Source organism: Ceraceosorus guamensis, assembly GCF_003144195.1.
Source record: "Ceraceosorus guamensis strain MCA 4658 unplaced genomic scaffold IE81scaffold_48, whole genome shotgun sequence".
Taxonomy (NCBI): domain Eukaryota; kingdom Fungi; phylum Basidiomycota; class Exobasidiomycetes; order Ceraceosorales; family Ceraceosoraceae; genus Ceraceosorus; species Ceraceosorus guamensis.
In genome coordinates, this window is record NW_020290043.1 from 85,230 (window position 1) to 101,797 (window position 16,568).

At 55.6% G+C, this 16,568-nt stretch overlaps 4 protein-coding genes across 4 annotated transcripts; 2 read left to right on the top strand and 2 right to left on the bottom strand.

The window, feature by feature from the left end:
• The first annotated feature begins 1,265 nt into the window (after positions 1-1,265).
• Positions 1,266-8,341, top strand: IE81DRAFT_186514 (hypothetical protein). Its single transcript, XM_025510746.1, has 3 exons — positions 1,266-4,674; positions 4,765-8,211; positions 8,278-8,341. Exons 1-2 carry the CDS (start codon positions 1,388-1,390, stop codon positions 8,150-8,152), a joined length of 6,675 nt encoding a protein of 2,224 aa, XP_025368312.1. The 5' UTR covers positions 1,266-1,387; the 3' UTR covers positions 8,153-8,211; positions 8,278-8,341.
• A 266-nt stretch (positions 8,342-8,607) lies between these two features.
• IE81DRAFT_324881 (flap endonuclease 1) lies at positions 8,608-10,989 on the bottom strand. Its single transcript, XM_025514355.1, has 10 exons — positions 10,697-10,989; positions 10,406-10,580; positions 10,213-10,315; positions 10,067-10,130; positions 9,880-9,989; positions 9,755-9,805; positions 9,535-9,687; positions 9,135-9,451; positions 8,982-9,065; positions 8,608-8,878 (listed from the first exon to the last, which is right to left on the bottom strand). The coding sequence occupies exons 1-10, from the start codon at positions 10,707-10,709 to the stop codon at positions 8,785-8,787; spliced, it is 1,164 nt and encodes a 387-aa protein (XP_025368313.1). The 5' UTR covers positions 10,710-10,989; the 3' UTR covers positions 8,608-8,784.
• A 267-nt stretch (positions 10,990-11,256) lies between these two features.
• IE81DRAFT_324882 (hypothetical protein) lies at positions 11,257-13,257 on the top strand. The gene is made up of 7 exons (XM_025514356.1): positions 11,257-11,708; positions 11,788-11,916; positions 12,007-12,052; positions 12,128-12,272; positions 12,354-12,461; positions 12,528-12,660; positions 12,770-13,257. The coding sequence occupies exons 1-7, from the start codon at positions 11,394-11,396 to the stop codon at positions 12,944-12,946; spliced, it is 1,053 nt and encodes a 350-aa protein (XP_025368314.1). The 5' UTR covers positions 11,257-11,393; the 3' UTR covers positions 12,947-13,257.
• IE81DRAFT_186617 (hypothetical protein) lies at positions 13,026-14,712 on the bottom strand. Its single transcript, XM_025510748.1, has 4 exons — positions 14,435-14,712; positions 14,149-14,351; positions 13,616-14,074; positions 13,026-13,522 (listed from the first exon to the last, which is right to left on the bottom strand). The coding sequence occupies exons 1-4, from the start codon at positions 14,531-14,533 to the stop codon at positions 13,105-13,107; spliced, it is 1,179 nt and encodes a 392-aa protein (XP_025368315.1). The 5' UTR covers positions 14,534-14,712; the 3' UTR covers positions 13,026-13,104.
• Positions 14,713-16,568: the final 1,856 nt, after the last annotated feature.

A 16,568-nucleotide genomic window follows, 5' to 3' on the forward strand; every position in this document is an offset into this window, starting at 1 on the left:
GGAAAGTAAGGGCTTCGCGGCGGCCGAACAAAGATGCACTGTCGTTCTCGACTAGTACGAGTCTCGGGCGGAACCGGCAGATGGCATCAAAGAAGCGCGCCTGCGAGGGACAAGGCACAATGAGTGATTGTTCAAAGGCCGAAATTTGCCCTGCAACTCTGAGCAAATGAGCGCACATCGCGATATCGACCTCATGTGGCGCTCTCGGAAGTCAGACACCACCTCAAGCCTCCCTGCTGGTGAGACAAGGAGCCGCGACGCTCCGATCGAGTCCGGGATGTGAGTGTCAGAGTGAGCGATCGCGCGTCCACAGCGAGCTTTGCCAAGCACAGCTGCCGATTTACAGCTGAACAGTCCCAGTCCTTGCACCCGCGTTATGCCGCACTTTCGCTATCTCCAGCCCGACTAGGGTACAGCTCTCGATCGGAATATGAGGGCTATCGGCTGAACGCATATGGTCAGCTGCGACGCCGGGTATCCCAAATGAGAAGCTAGTCGCGCTCGCTCGCGAGTCTGTGCGACTCAAATGAGCGCCCTTAGCAAGCGCTGCACCGTCACTCTGAATCAGGACGCATTTGGTGTCCAAGCTGCTCGTCTGGGCAGACATCGCAATCAACACCGCTAGGAGAGCTGCAATTCACGGGCCGCAGAGCGATGACCATTTTCGATCAGGTCTTTTGTGGCAGAACCGGGCCGTGCTGCACACGCAATCGAGCAGTCCGCGAACTCTGAGTTCAAGCCGGCTCGTCATGGAAAGCGCAGCTGGCATGCAGTGGATCATTGTCATTTGTAATTATGATCACAGCGCGCCTCTGGGCGCCCGTACTCGCTAAAATGCTCGCCAGACTATCGCACAGTGCTCTGTCTTAATGCATTCGCCTTTACACGAACGTGGACAAGCGGCGCTACCTCGGACCTGGCTTAATCTCGCCGCCTGGTGTTCTCTTTGCGCTCCATCGCAAGACAAAAGCACGTCCGGCGCCCATAAGGTGAAGCGCTTGCCCGGAGCTTCGATTGTCTGCACACGACGCCCACGACGAGCCGTGTACGGGAGGAGCTACTGAACGCGGTCGGGCAGGAACTATGGCGCCCTCGATCGTGCTGGGCTCCATTAGCAGTGAGGGACAAGCTTGCTGTGAGTATTGGCGCATGTATTGAGCCACTTCTCACGCACGCTCTCATCGGCTACGAGTCTCTCGATGGTGTCATTGCAGTTTATTGACCTCAAAGCAATCCGCACGTTTCAACTCTTGTCATCACTACCCTCAAAAGCTCCTCGGATTTCGCAGTGCTCTTTGTGGTGCCTTACCACCTCTCAACAGCGTCCGGCATCGAGTCACCATCCTGGACTCAAGTAGATCCCAATACTGAACAAGTCAAACTCATCATGTCGAAGGTTCGCAGGCTTACCTCAACCACTTGCGCTGCCGATCAAGCGCCAACAAATAATCCAATTATGGAGAGCTCCAGCAAGCCGGCTAGCCCAGTCTCTCCTAGGTTCATAAGGATACGGCCGCTCGTACCTCCTAGAAGGACCGGTGCACCCTGTGCTGAGCACTCTAGAGCCTCTTCACTATCGTCGCAGTGGTCTCAATCATCTGCGATGAGTCCTGAGTTCTCTAACCAATCGCCTTGCTTTCCTTCAAAACAAAGTAGCAACGGAATTGCAAGGAAGCTGGAATCCAAGCCTAAGCACAGAAGAACCAGGCGAGGCTTGCGTTCGGGGCCCACACGCACAATTGCGGAAGAAGAGAAGGACACCGATTGGTACTCTGATTCTGCTGACGAGAACAGCGGAGGCGATGCTGGGAATCCGCAACCTCTGACGCCCAGGGCTAGCGTAAGCCCTGGACAAGATCTGCCGGCTACAAAGCTTGCTGATCAATGCTCAATGCGGCAGTCGTCCGGAGCAGTGGTGCCATCTGCTGCGCAACGATCTCAGCCAGTGTCCAAAGGGTCTACTGCATCTACAAAGAAGCGAGTGCCATCAAGCGAGCCCTCCCATCCGAGCGGAGAATCCGCTGCGGTGGAGCAGGTCGCTGCTCGTTCGAAAGACACTCGCGCGTCTTTGGCGCCTCAAATACTGTTGGATCCCAAGCTGCCGCCTTCAAGACCACCGACTCGAAGAAGACGGGCAGCTACGACAGATGCTGTCCCGGTCTTTGACACTCGGCCATTAAACTTCAGAAAGACAGTCGATCTGAAGCAAGACTCGCACGGAGATCAAAGCCAAACTGCGGCGAAGAAATCGGAACACCGGTCCTCAAAAGAGCATGCTAGGAGCCATAGCTGCTCGAGCAGTCCACTCCTTGTCTCGCTGTTGGCCGCGGGCCCAAGTCTTAGTAGCCAAGCAAAGGACAAGATCGCAGTCGCGCAGAGCGTGCGGACGTCAGCTCTCCCCTCTGTAGAACAGCAGCGGACGCTGGCGCCTAGCAGCGCGAATCGTGGCTCGGCATCTTCGTCCGGCTCCTCGCGGACCCACGCATCGGAAAGATGTCTCAGTCCACTTCTGGCTTCGCTCAAAGCCGAGCACGCCACAACAGTCGCCCTTTCAGCGCTGCTACAGTCACCACCAAGCAGCGTTTCGTCGTCGCCGCTAGATCTGAGCAGCGATTCCGCACTGACTCCACGCGCTTCTTCTCAGAGTTTGCCTCTACAACCTCAGCAGCCTGGCACTCGCCGGGCGCTTTCCGAAAAGTCTCGAAGAAGGCTGCGAGAGAGTGCTAGTGCAAGAGAGTTGCGCGGTGTTGCAATTCCTGAGCTCGAACAGTGCGCCGAAGAGGCAAGCGAGAACACTCAGGCCATGAGCCCAAACATTTCATCCGAGCCTATGCGCCAGGCCGATTGCGCTGCACCACTCGATGTTATTAATGCTTCTCCAATCAAGTTGAATGGTCCATGTCACACGAGTACGCAAGAGTGTGGCTTGAAGATCACCTCCACACATGCAGTCAATCGAGATGCCGACGAAGTGACATCAGCTGGTATCGCTTCGACGAGATCTTTTCTCTCGTACTCGCCTGATAACGACGATAACGTTATCCATAAGCGAGGACAAGTTTACAGCGAACTCAAGAAGACACGATCGGACCTCGCGAGCAAGCTGCGCGCTGCACAGCATTTTGCTGATAGAGAAGACGGTGCGCGGGAGTCGGAGCCACCAAAAAGAGCGTCTGGCAGCCCGCCAAGACTTTTGTCCAAGCAGCGCATCACATTTGCTGCGGATCCTGTGGGATCGAACACCTTCGCTCTCAGGCAGAAGCAGGGCAAATACGCCGTGTTGCCCGCGGACAGTCCTTTCGCCGCAATGACGAGGACGGAATTGAGCCGCAGAAGCAAGTCGCTCGACCTTCTGAGACAAGTCGACAGTAAAGGAGCTATTGGTGACCAATTTCCTGTACGCACGGCGAATTGGTTAGATGAGTTCAAGTTCGAGTCCTCTTCTGCAAGACCTTCGGTCGACTATACAAGTGACCGCAAGAGCAACGGGTCAATGCCTGCTGCCAAGAAGGGCATCGATCGCCTGAGGTCTAGCATCAATGTGAACAAATTAGGCATTCGCCGCCCTCCAGCGCCATCTAGAGCGTCGCTCGATGTGAGTCCAAAGTCGAAGCCTGGGCACGACATAGATGGATCTCCTTCGAGTACGCCGTCGCCAGGTGTCCCTCGAAGGATGAGTTCCAAAGTAGGACGCAATGCGAAGTCGAAAGGCGCGGCTAATGAGTCTCCTAAGTTCGACGAGTCAACCCATCGCACGAAGTCGAGGATCCTGGAGCAAAGAGCAGAGGCACGAAAAGCCATTGCCCCACCTGCGGGCTGGAGCCGCCACCCTGACGAGGGCCGCAAGAAGCCTACTCAGGGAGCCATAGTCAATACTGACAGCAGCCTCAAGAGCCAGCGGCCCGCTATCACCTGCGGCGTTGATGTACAGCCTCCGTCGGCTGTCAGAGGCTCGCGCGCTTTTCCTGTGATGCCTCCCAGCGCGTCTTCCAGCAATCCTGGCAACCCATTGCTCGCTTTTAGTCTGGATAACAGCGGCAGACTCTCAGTTCCACTCACCAAACGTGCTGATAGCGCGTCGAAAACAGCGTTCAGCAAGGGGGGCTCATTGTACAATCCTTTGATGGCAAGAGCGGGCTCGGCGAGCATGACAGCGCTGGGTACTCAGAGAGCGGGGCATACTGTCAGTAGCTCGGTAGCCACGCTTCCAGCGCTCCCGACGCGCATTTCTCCTTCAAGCTCTTCTGGGCAAACCATTCGGTTTTCTCCGCCGGCCGCTACGGTATCCTCACTAGATCGATCAGCTTCCAGCACGTCCTCTACTATGTTTAGTGCTGTTAGTCACGGCACCTTTGGTCGTGCAACGCAGAGTCCTACCACTCCGCAAGACCGTCAAGGTCCAAGCTCTGCTCCGGTGACGAACAGCTCTGCCTCTCCTGCTGCTCGGAGCGATATCGCCGCACCCCTTCGTGAAGAGACCAACCAGCCTCATCACACCAAGACATGCTCTGCTTCGGGCCCATCCAGCGGTGTGAAGCACAAATCTTCAAAAAGCTCTTTCAACAGTAAGTCTGGACTAAGCAAGAAGAAGGTAGGGGGCGATATGTCCCCACCGCAGGCGTTTGAGAGGTCCGGAAGTATTTCCCCTCTTGTGAACAGTGTGGATTCTCCAAGGTTCGTGATGTGGATGCGAGATTCAATATGCATAGGCAACGGACGGCTCACCTCAGAATACTGCCCATTGCTGCTCTGGCCCATCATCAGCCCATCTTTCCTCTCCACAGGAAGCGCAGCGACCCCGAGCCCCCCATCGGATCCATCTTCGATCGCCAGAGTTCGTGCGGCTGAACACTTCGGCGCGTTGACGTCGCCTACCAAACGAATTGGCAAGCAGGCTGGCCATGCTAGTTTGATCGGTATTCAATCAATGCCTCTTCATTCGGGGACTCGATCTGCTCTGTCGAAACGTACAGATACGGATGCACCAGCACCAGACACCAAGACAAATGCAGGGGCTCTCGGGCCTAGGGACGCGACCAGAGCGCCAGAGGGAGCCAGCGAACGTCCTCATCGACCGCTTGTTGCGTCGCACGGACGGGAAGCACAGCGGTTGCTCACAAGCTCACATGCTCCGCAACCTTCATCGAAAGAAATTGAAGCAGGTCACATTGGCGAACAGCCCTCATTCTCTAGGCACGCTGAACACGCCGCTCGTCAAAGGCAATCCACCAATGCGATAGCATCCCTTGCGCAGTCCATGAGTAATCGAAATTCGCACAAGGGTAGATGGAAGCAAGATGCTACGCCTGCCGAAAGCCCTCCTCGAATGAAATGGACCAAGCTCTTTGGTGGTCGATACCGCGCGCCAGAGGTCCAAAAGCTTTCCAGGTCCACGGACGACAGTCCCGCTGCGAAGTTGGCTTCGGACTATCAGAAGCACAGCTTGAGCGACATAGATTTGACAGAGCATCGCGAAGCTACACTGTCTCTTGATCTCGTGAATGGAGACGTGACAGAAGAAATTCGACAGTCGTGCGATCAAGAAGCTCGCTCACCTTTGCGTGTCTCTCGACGTCCTTCCTGCACGTCCTTACAGCAGGATGCTGACGCCAACGAAAAGCGAACGTCGAGGGAGAGCTCTGTCAATTCAGCACCGAGCAATTCTTGGTTCAGATCCTCTCGCACATCATCGATGTTCAACAAAAGCGTGGAAGAAGATGCGGCAGAGGTGACTAGGCAAGCCAAGACGATGACCATTTCTGCCGCCCGGCAGAGAGCGCGCTTCGTGAGCGGAACAATCTTACGTTCGAGACGTGCAAAGTCTGGACGCGAGGCAAATGGACTGAGTCCTACCACGAGCCCAGCATCTGCTTCGGTTGATTCCGAGGAGCCAGTCAGCAAGCCGGCCGACGCAACTACCAGGTCCGATGCAGAAGCTCCCGATCCTCCCAAGGTGACGTCATCCGATCCGAACGCCCACCCACAGATCACTGAGGCGAGCGTTACGACCTCTTTGCGAGAACGTTCGCACTCACACTCGGACTCGCTCAGACGACCCCCACCCTCACGGTCTTCGAGACCTCCAACGGCGTCCTCGGACCGGCACGCTGGTTCTAGGCCAACGACTGCTTCATCAAACAAGAGCGTCGGCTTCGGCACCTCAAGGCGATCGTCTGGACGCAATGTCGCCTCGCTCCGGATCGACACGGCTTTGTGGAAGCCTGCAACATCAGTGCAAGCAACGCAGCAGTATGAGGGAGAGGCGGACTACGTGCAGGGTAGGCCCGAAGGTGCTGATCGAATGCCGCGGCGATTGACACTGCGCCCCTCCTCGCGACGATCGGAAGCAGAGTCTTCGTGCAGGGCGTTCTCCCTCCGGGCTTACTCTGTGGAAGACGATCCATTGGACTCGTCGCTCACCTTTGTGGCAACTGCACCAACGCCAGAGCTCGCGTACGGCGCCATGCCGGAGTCGGTCTCGGAATACTCACCTGATGACGAATTTTACCCTACGCACTTAGCTGCACAATTGCAAGTCCAAAGACGGTCAAAGAGCTATCGCCCACAATCGCGGTCGAGCGTGCGATCTGGCATCTCGCAGCGGTCAGCGCGGATTGCAAAAACGTCGCAGCACCCTCCCGCTACGCCTCAGGAATCGTCAATGTCGAAGACAAGACAATCTCGGGCATTGTTACTTCGTGTCAAAAGCAAGTCGATGACCATTCGGCGCTCCTTCTTGCCTCAGCCACCTACACCAACGCGAGTTCAATTGAGCGCAAAACGCAAGCGGACAGGAAACTTCAAGCCTCGGCCGCTGCTGTTGGTCGAGTCCAAACATCAACAAACGCTCGGTGCTGCCACTATCGATGACTCGAGCTCTGAGGATGGCGAAGGGCAAGACGGGGGACAAGGACAGGGCTGGGAAAGCGACACCGAAAACAAGGAGCGTCGCGAGTCAAAATCAGGGAAGAGTCTGCCGAACGACAAGCCTACAAATCAGTCCATTTCGTTGCAAAGCCAGAATAGTACGTGTTCGCCTGCTGAAGGAAGCCCCCGCTCAGCCGCGCGCGGTCGGGACATTGCTTCGTCAAGTTCGCAGGAAGTCCCTGCAGCTCGACATCACCTGACCCAGAAGACGCATGAAGTGGCGCAAACGTGCTCCGACATGTCTCGCAAAGAGCCCGTTCGCATGGGTGTCGCGAAAGCATATGCCGTCGCTTTAATTCTTGGTGTATCGCCCAAAATTGGCCGACTTGCGATCACACATAGCGTGTCTGGCCCACGAGGCTTGTCGCGACGGGAAAAGGTGCGCTACGAAAGTACAAAGCGCACCGTGAAGCTCGAGCGACAAGATGCTCTCAGCAAGCTGGAAGGTCAAGTCGATGCTGCGCACAAAGCGAAAGATTGGCTGCAGCGTCTGCACATCCAGAAGAGCGGCTCCTCAGCCAAGGTTCTTGGACCCGACATGAAAAGGGTCTCAAAAGGCAAGAGAAGAGCTACTGGCTGGGGTGAAGGAACGTCAGAGCTGCTCCGACCATGCGAAGTCAAAGGCCGAAATGTCAGTCCTCCGCCAGCAGAGGCGATCTCAAAGTACAAGTCGAAGGCTTTGCCCCCGCCACCTTTGTCCGGTGCCATCCAAGACCGGTGTGATCCAGGACCTAGCAAGCCTGCTTCTGCCCGTCTTGCCGCTCAGTCAAGCTCTGCGCGACTACGTGCAGAGGAGTGGAGTGACGATCCGAGCGCTTCGAGTGGCGTAGACGATGGAGAACGCGATTGGCGCAGGTACTTAGAAGCCCTGAAACCTATCGATGCGGAGCAACATAGACTGTCCGCATCTCACGGTGGGCATTCCAGTGCCTGTGCATCAGTCTCAAGCACGCGGGAGACGGCATCTCGCACCTCTTCGAGTCGCGCAAGGACGAGACAGATGCATCGCAGGAGCGTAGGCAGACGAACATCCGCTCGACCGAAGGTCACCGGCAGAACCACATCTCCATCTGCATTCTTGAGAGGAGGCGTTACGGTGACGATGCCCAGTCTCCGTCACAACAAGATGGAGCTCTTGGAGGTGCCCTGCCGATCTGCAAAACAATCGACACGACCTGACTCTCCCACCACGCCTGGCCCGCCCTCTTCTTTCCTAATGAGCTGAAGCCTGCGAACGCCGCGCACCCCGCAGTGCGGCTCTCGGTCGCGACAAAAGTGCTCAAGGTGAGATGAACGCCCTGTCTCAAAAGCCACTCATGTCCTTGATGCTTACAATCTGTGCAACAACAGTGTAGAGTACATTGTGAATCTCGCTTGACGCTGTATATTCGGATAGAAAATGCTATGACTTGATCGTGACCTGGTTGGAGATCCCAGGCGGAGCGAGGATCCGCATCTGGTGCTTGGACTGACCAAGCTTTGGACATCTTTTGAATCAACCACCGCCACTTGCAACCGACCGGTCATGAGTTACGGTCGCAGGCCGTGTCTTGACGTGCCTTGATGAAGACAGGGTCAGGCTGGGTTTACAAAGTCGAATGCTGTCCTACAGCTGCGACGCTTCACTCTTTGTGACCAACTCTGTCAGACAAGGATCAACCTTGAACTAAAGCCAATTTGTGTGCAGCTTCACGATTGAGCTGAAGCGCAGCACAGGCACTCTCTGCAGGTCCCGTATAGAGACACACGTCGTCGCGATCTGCTCAAAACGCATGAGGGGCGACTCTGATTTTGCAAAGAGTTGATGACTACGTGTACAACAAATGAACGTCGCTCGCCCTGCGTAACTTGGTCAGATCATTTTTTCTTACCCTTGGCAGGAGTGGCCTTGGATTTCTTTGCGCCCTTCTTGTCCTCCTGCGAATCCTCTGCTTTACGTTTCGGTACAGCTCTGCTCGATCAAATTAAAGAAAAAGTCGCGTGGAGCAGATGAGCTTGCACGCTTTTGCGACGTTGCGGCCGGCTCGCTCATGAAAGTGCAGGGGCCCACTCACCCGAAGAAGCTTTCTAGTCGTCCTTGCTGCTTTTGGCCAATGGCCTTGGTCAACCGTTCCGCCCCTTTTCTCACTCGATCCTCACTAGCGAGCAGCAAGTGCATGGGTAAGCAAAGGTGCAGGAACGTCGTAGCGCTGCAAACTAGCACCCACCTAAAGCCTCGGTCGGTGCACAGGAACTTGACCAGACCCTCTACATCAGGCTTCTCCCAATTCAAGTCCAGCTCGGCACCCTTGTGTACGTCTGGATGTTTGAAAATTTCCCGCGCTTCCTTGTAAGGCCAGATCTCAGGCACACCATATTTTGACTTTTTGCCATCCTTTTGCTTCTCCGCGGTCTCGTCTTCGATGTGCGACATGACTCCTTCCAGGTTCTCGTGCTCTTTGATGAGTTTCAGAGCCGTCTTGGGTCCAATGCCCTTCATTTGCTCCATGTAGTCGCAGCCGCACAAGATGCACAGGTCGATGAACTGCAGCGCCAGCAGCCGGAAGGGAGAGGCTACGTGAGCTGGACCGTGGATGCAAGAATTGCACTACTTGGCAGTTAACGTACCTGATCCATGGTCAAGCCAAGGCCTTCTCTCGCCTCTTCCAGATGCACTTCGTGGATTGGCATCTTCTTCGCTTCGGAGTAGGTCAAGTGTTTGAGCAAGATGGGCGTCCCAAAAGTCAAGGTGTCCATGTCTTCTGATCCGGCCGCAAACACCTGCGGACGGGTCCACTCGCGAGCTTAGCGGATGAACAGTCATCTTTGATGTTGCTCGAGGACGCACCTTGCCGGCTTTGACCAATTCGGCGCACTGAGCCTCAGCTTCGGAAGGTGACTGAGCAGCGTTTGGCCCAGGGCATGAGTCAACTGCATTTTCGACGCAACTTTACGTGCCCAAACAAGTCTCACAGTGATGCAAGGGATGCCCATGAGCTTCAGCAATTCCCTGACTTCTTCGTTGTGTTGTCTCGTAGGTCTGACTTGTCTCCGTGCAAGCTGGTCTGCGCGCTCCTCCGTCGCTGTGAGCATCAAGCGATGCATATGTCGGTGTGAGCAAGATGACAGAAGGAAGGAATGAGGCGCCATTTTGACATACCGATGTCCTTTTCCTCCTCTGCTTGGTCTGCTGCTTCGTTCCGCTTGCCAAAACGAGCTTCGAGCTGTGTGGAGAGGTACGCACGATCGGCTTTAGACCCACACGCGAGGAGGGCGCACTCGCGAGCGCCGCGTTTGTGCACTCACAACTTTAGATTTGAGGTCTGGAGGCTTACCATCAAACACGTACATAGGTTTGATGCCTCCGTCTATCATTCGAAGCGTTCGGTAGAAGAAACCCATGAGATGACTGTATGCGGTGTGTAGAATATAATTAGACCCCTGCACTTCTATCGCTGTGTGCGGACTGCATCGTGCGATGGCCACTGTGACACCTTACCTGGTCGTCTCTCCAGTGTCGCTCATCAATTGTTGCCCATCGCTCTGCCTCACAGCAATGAGAAACTGGTACAGGCTCATACTGGCATCAATGGCGACTTTGCGACCGAAGTAGGATTTGAAGTCACGCTCCTTGATCGCACTCGGTGCTTCGTCCGATATCAGACTGGTCAAACCTGCGGTGAGAGGAGTGAGGCATGAGTGTGGTGCAGGTCGGGAAGAGCGAAGGCTGATGGAAGGATCACAGGGCGCCGAATGGGAAGCGCCCGAGGTTGCTCTGAAGTCCACTCGCCTTTGATACCCATGCTGACGCTTGTTTGTCCTCCTTCCCACGCTAGAGCGCTTGTCCGATTGCTGTGCTTATTGATCCAGTAGAGCCGAACGACTCTTCTGTAAGACCAGAGTGCGGCCCAATAACTACCTCAGGGCTTGCCTGTGCGCTCGGCGCGGATTAATCGTATAACGCTCCGGGGTTGCTGGGTCAATCTGTGATGGGAGGAGCGGATGGTGGTGAAGCTTTTGTGCTGCTGCATGGTACACGATCATCCAGCTGTCTGCTGCACGTTATACATGTACCTGGATTCGTGTGGTAGGTGTGTGTATGCGCGCCCTCGCGACCGCGAGCTCGACTCAATCCCCCTCCACTTTCCCGCGGAGGCTCGCGCTTACCTTACGCGTCGCGTGTGCACCAATTAAGCCACCAAAGGCAAATCTTGACTCGAATTCAATTCAAGAAATTCATTTCAAGATTAAGATATGTATCGCGTGTCATAGACTTGATAGTAGGCGCATCACGTGACTCTACCTTGCTCGCGCTTCAAACAGACGAGCTGCACGTAACACGCGCCTGGAACGGCGCGCGCAGACCAACACCATCACCTGTACGAATCCACCACCCTCCTTCAGATCCGTGGAACCACTCGAAAACTGCGTCGTGCGCTCGTAGATCGTACTCCTGAACATACAGCAAGCCTTCAAAGCGTTTGAAAATGCTGGACCAGCATCTACAAGCAGCCTTTTCCTCGTCGGACAAAGGTACCGACTCGACTTTTGCCAGTCTGACCGCTCTGCTGGCAGATCCGAGTTTGTCGATCGACGTGCGCCTCGTGGAGCGTCTTCAAGTCGCTGCTCTTCAAGAAGCTGTCAGGCGGCAGGTAGCTAACCGAAATTCGAACGAGGAAGTCGGGCGTGCGGGGTCTTGGAAAGAAGAGGACGCGGAGAAGGATCCTTACACACGAGAAGTCTTGCAGGCTCTGCAGGAGGAGAAGAGTAGGAATGATGTAGAGTGGGAGAGGATACGTGAGGTGAGCGGCACTTGCATGTTACAGCGTATCTGCCAGCGCTGACGTCTACCCGCCCACGTTATCGGCGCCGGGCGGCTAGGGTCTCATTCGTCTAGGCAAGGTGGATCCATCAGAAGTGGGCATGGACGATGAGGAGGATGTGTGGGGTGCTAGCATGGATGACTCGGCAGCTGAGAGGCGGCAAGAGAAGAGTCTCAGAGACAAAGAGGTGAGAGCAGGTGTACAAGACTTGCGCAAGCGCTGGTAGCGCGCCTTCTCGCTGATCCCGCCCAATTTCTTTCTCGCCGCTATCATGCAGCTTCAAGTCGATATGCTGGACGCCGAGATCAAAGCGCTTGAGGCGGGTGAGTCTGGCACAGCAATGAGGCAACATCAGACAAGAAGCTTAAAGGTCTAGGCACCGCCCTCTGCGCCCACAGAAATGTCTGTGCTGCCGACATCCACAACGACGCTGGCGCAGACCATAGACCTGAGGAAGGACCTGTATGCAAGCATCAATCAATTCGATGATGCCTTGATGGAGCTGCATGCAAGAGTGGAGAGAGAGAGGCAAAGCTGCGATTCGTGAGTCGAGAAGAGCGCTCTTCTGTCAAGGCGTGCTTGACCGTCAAAGATCTCTTGTGCCGGGCTGACTGATGACAACAGTGACCGCAAGCTGCTGTCTGATCTGCAAGCCGTGTCTCAAGGGTTGGAAAGACGAATCGCCACAGAGAAGGAGAAAGCCAGTCTTCTGACCCCCGAAGAGATCTCAGAGTAAGTTTGATGGACTGAAACCAGACCAACTGGCTCCAATTGACTCATCATCTGCGTCACGATCAGCAACCTTCGGAACAAGATATCTCGAGTTGAGGCCGACTTGTCACTCCTCCTCAATACGCTCATTTCCACTTCTAATGGACTCTTCACTGAAGCAAATGCCCGCATGGGCGCTCAGCTGCGCGCTTTGCTGGACGTGAGTTTTCGGTCATGACTGCCACACATCGGAACACAAACTTCAGAGCTTGAATGCTCAAGCCTCAAGCGGTCTGCGTCGCTCATCCCCATTACGTTCGCCCGCGCAGACGCTGATGAACAAGGCGTGGGACACACCAGCAGATCCTTATGTGGACGTGAACAGGCGGTTTGCTCCGCCACTCGTCGCTTTCCTAGTCAGAGCCAACATCGCTTTGGAACATCCCAACGATTCAAGAAGGTTGAGGCTGGCCAACTTCCAGCTGCCTGCAGGTACTCTGTCCTAGTCAGATGCGCTGCGCGTAGCCTCACCGCAAGCGCAAGCCGGCTTCTGTAACGCTCTGTTTGCGATCAAGCTCGAGCTGAGACTGTAATGGTATACATGGGTTGTGCCTATACGAAGTCGGTGGGCTCGTCCTCTGCATGCTGGCGCATACAAGGGGTCTTAGTCCCAGTCCAGCTCATCCTTTTCGTCAGCCCGTTCCTCATCCGTTCCGACAAGATCGTCATTCTCAAATTCTTCCTCCTCGTAAGCTCCCAAGAGCTCATACAACCTCTCCTTGACCTCTCCCAACCCCTCTTTTCCCCCCACGCATCCCGTTTCTCTTCCGCTTCCCAGTCTGCCCGAATCCAGACCCCAGCTCTCCAGCGGCAAGTGACCCGTGAGAGCCTCTTGAACGGTGGAGAGGGAACGACGAAGATGCGTGGCTGCGCGAGGCGACGTGCGCAGAGTGGAGAGGACGCTGTGGGATGTGCGAACGTCTTGCATCTGCTTTGGTTGGGATGCAGATCTCGGCTCGGCTAAACGGCGCAGCGCAGGATAGGACCTTCGCACTTCGTTGTATGCTAATGTGCTCGTCGTTCTGATGTCAGGGGACGATTTGTTTTGTGAGCGACCATTCTTCGGATGCGGAAAGCCGGCTATACAGATCAGAGCATTTCAAGCCGACACTCACAGATGACTCCACGGTTCTTCGCACCCAACAAGCTTATTGACGGCATCCGAAAAGGTGCTCGCTTCTTCTTCCGAACAAGACGTAGCAAGACCTCGAGCAGTGGTAGCGCTAGCGAAGGCCTTATCGCTGCGCGTCTCGGTGGCAGGGTTCGACTTCTTGGCAGAGACACCAGCAAGACTTTCGATCGATCCTGAGAGGTCCACTCGAGCCTGCCTCAGCTCAGCTAGCTTGCGTGATGTCTTTTGTTCCGCTGTCAGCTGAGGAGCATTGCCTCGACCAGGGCCGTAGCCCCGAGATGCGAGCAAAGCATCGATAGGATCGATCGCTTGCGACGAGGGGGACAAAGTCGAGGCCAAAGATGCAAGAGGCATGATTCCTTCGAGCAGAGAGATGGGCGTGTCACTTCTCCAATTCAGGCGAGAAGTGAGCGTGCTCGCAGTCTGATCTGAGCTCCGCAACCTGTACAAGCAGAAAGGAAGTCCAAATTGCGTGAGATTGCGCAACCTCGAAGAGCCCCTGACCTCACTCCTCACCGAAGTGCCACGAATGCTGAATCCCAGTACGGATGTACGCGAGCTGCGAGTGTTCTGGCATCATTCCAGCTCGCCCTTCTCCGAAATGCTGTCTCTGCACTGTTGGCCGGACAGGGTGAGTAGATGGGAAGGAAGAGTGTACTTGAGTCTGACAAGCTCGCGAAGGACAAAGCGCTGGTCAGATTCGACACCCTCTGTGCTTGCTGCCGTACGAGCCAAGGAGCGGATGTTCGATTAGACCAAAATCCTTTCGACGCATTGCCCAGTAAACGGACCATGCACTCACAGCGCTTCGATCCTCATTCTCGAAGGCATTGCTTGTGTCATGCCAAACAGCCGAACAAAGCAGCTCGCACTTGCTGAGCTCGTCTCGAATCTCCTCCATGGCCCACTGCGATATGCCTGCAAACGAGTCGTTGAGCGTCGTGGTGGTCTGAATTGCCTGGACCCTGTCGCACGACTCCAGCCAAGGTCTCAGAATATCGTCCAGAAATGGCGTGTTCTGGAACACGGTGATGGAGCAGCGATATCCAGCACGAACTTAAGCGCAAATGGCCCAATAGCGACCCGGCCACCCAAGTCAGACTCACCCTGTCCAGATTCTTGCCCACTTCGCGTCCCAGCTCCCAACTGTCCAGAAACAGGGAGGACGCGGCTACATCATCCGCTGCGTGATAAAGATCGCTTGGTGCAGTGACTACGCCAATCCCAGATGGAGCTGACAGGGGCACGATGGAGCGTGGATGATAATCGAACGTAGCGTAATGAGACCAAGGCTTGGGACGCGCAACTGGCTGACCAGCTCTACGAGAATTGTGAAGTGTGGCATCCGAGTCGACGGCAAGCTTGCGCAGCTCAAGAGGAGCCGCATGGTCTTGCTCTGCATCGCGAGAATCCCACTGAGCTTCGGCTTCGTTTTCCGATTCTGCCTCACCCTCGTCGCTTACTTGCCAGTGCTCAATGGACGTCTTCGCGTTCTGAGATTCGCTGCCTCGGTTCAAACGATGCAACTGAGCTTCGGAACCCCTGCGAGAAGCGTCACTCAGTGAATAAGGGCTGCGCAAGACGATCAAGATGTCATAGGAGCTTTCCGGTCCTTGGAAGACCTCACATAGAGTATGTCTGCGCCTCACACCTCGCTCCCTTCCAGCTGAGGGCGACTCACCAAGCGAGCAGGCCCTGCCGCCTCATCCGCGCTTCCGCTCGTTCCTCCTCCTTCTCGCCTTCTTCATCATTTCCATCGTAATTATTTGCGTAAACTCCATCCACTTCTTCCTCGTCGAAAGCGTCCCATCCGTAGCTGCCACCTGCCCCAGCGCTGCAGCCCCACTTGGTATCCAAGCAGACAGCTCTTGGCACGTAGGTCGCCTTGCCTCTGCTCTCCCCCTCGTACCAATCCACATCGTGCAGCAGCAGTGGGTCGTGCGTCGAGGAGGAGTCGAACGTGAAGTGCGAAGATAGCTGAGAGTAGGTCTGAACTGCCAAGTGATTAGGGAGAGGACCCAGGAACAAAGAGATGATGGCGTGCTTTGAGTGAGAATCCTCCATAGCGATTTCTGCGGCGCACAGGTAGAGCAGAGCGTACTTTCAAGACTTGATGGCCTGCCATGCGTGACGAGGCAATTGGGCCTGCAAACCAGTGATTCGTGATCCTCAAAGGCGGGATTGCTGGTCGCGGGGTGTGCGGGGATATGAGAGGATCGACATGCCGACCTCCCTTTTGTCAATTCATTCACCCTTCGCGTGATTCTACACCACTCACGACTCGATCCCTCCACTCACACAGCTGCTGCTCACGACGTGCTCGCACCAAAATTACAAAAGTGTCGAGCGCGTTTCGGCCGACTACGTCCGACCATCCTCCATCCGAAGCGTGCGAGCCGGGCTTGGCGGCGAAAAGGTTTTGCCCGCGGAGACCGCGGATCTGCTGAGATCTTCGCAGGCAGTCAGAGCTAGCATAGTCACAGTCGTGAGTAGTAGGCGATCGCCTGCGCGACACACAACAGCACCGTACCTTCCTCGTCTTGCGCGTGCGTGCACAATCAATCACACACACGCTCTCCCAAAATCCCATCATCTCCGGCACACCCATGCATTCGACACTCGCGACTGTTGTGACTCACTTGCACAATCACGTGAATCCTGTGCGCAAAAAGCGGCTCTTGAAGCTTGGCCGATCTCGCACGTTGTGGTGCCCTGCGTACCCTGCGAACTGCCAACACTGAACCTCGCCATAGACACATTGCGGTGTTGAGCGAGGTGAGACGACCCTCCGCTCGAGAGCGGATACATGGACGCTGGCAGCTGATCAGACAATCGATGGCGCCTGCGCCCCTTCGACTGTATGCGCAGTGAGCTTGACGAATACATTCCAATCTTGTCTCGAACCTGGCCTCTGCTCCGGCCTTCCATGCGTCTGG

What these genes read in the sequence shown, in the direction of transcription:
- IE81DRAFT_324882 (XM_025514356.1), top strand. Translation starts at nt 11,394, where the DNA reads ATGCTGGACCAGCATCTACAAGCAGCCTTTTCCTCGTCGGACAAAGGT. An exon ending in ACCCCCGAAGAGATCTCAGA is followed by an intron (nt 12,462 to 12,527) that starts GTAAGTTTGATG and finishes CGTCACGATCAG; the next exon opens with CAACCTTCGGAACAAGATAT. An exon ending in AGCTGCGCGCTTTGCTGGAC is followed by an intron (nt 12,661 to 12,769) that starts GTGAGTTTTCGG and finishes TCGCCCGCGCAG; the next exon opens with ACGCTGATGAACAAGGCGTG.
- IE81DRAFT_324881 (XM_025514355.1), bottom strand. An exon ending in TGGGCATCCCTTGCATCACT is followed by an intron (nt 9,806 to 9,879) that starts GTGAGACTTGTT and finishes AACGCTGCTCAG; the next exon opens with TCACCTTCCGAAGCTGAGGC. An exon ending in TGCACCGACCGAGGCTTTAG is followed by an intron (nt 9,066 to 9,134) that starts GTGGGTGCTAGT and finishes GCTGCTCGCTAG; the next exon opens with TGAGGATCGAGTGAGAAAAG.
- IE81DRAFT_186617 (XM_025510748.1), bottom strand. Translation starts at nt 14,533, where the DNA reads ATGGAGGAGATTCGAGACGAGCTCAGCAAGTGCGAGCTGCTTTGTTCG. An exon ending in AGAATGAGGATCGAAGCGCT is followed by an intron (nt 14,352 to 14,434) that starts GTGAGTGCATGG and finishes CTCGTACGGCAG; the next exon opens with CAAGCACAGAGGGTGTCGAA. An exon ending in GAAGAACCGTGGAGTCATCT is followed by an intron (nt 13,523 to 13,615) that starts GTGAGTGTCGGC and finishes CCCTGACATCAG; the next exon opens with AACGACGAGCACATTAGCAT.
- IE81DRAFT_186514 (XM_025510746.1), top strand. Translation starts at nt 1,388, where the DNA reads ATGTCGAAGGTTCGCAGGCTTACCTCAACCACTTGCGCTGCCGATCAA. An exon ending in AACAGTGTGGATTCTCCAAG is followed by an intron (nt 4,675 to 4,764) that starts GTTCGTGATGTG and finishes GCCCATCATCAG; the next exon opens with CCCATCTTTCCTCTCCACAG.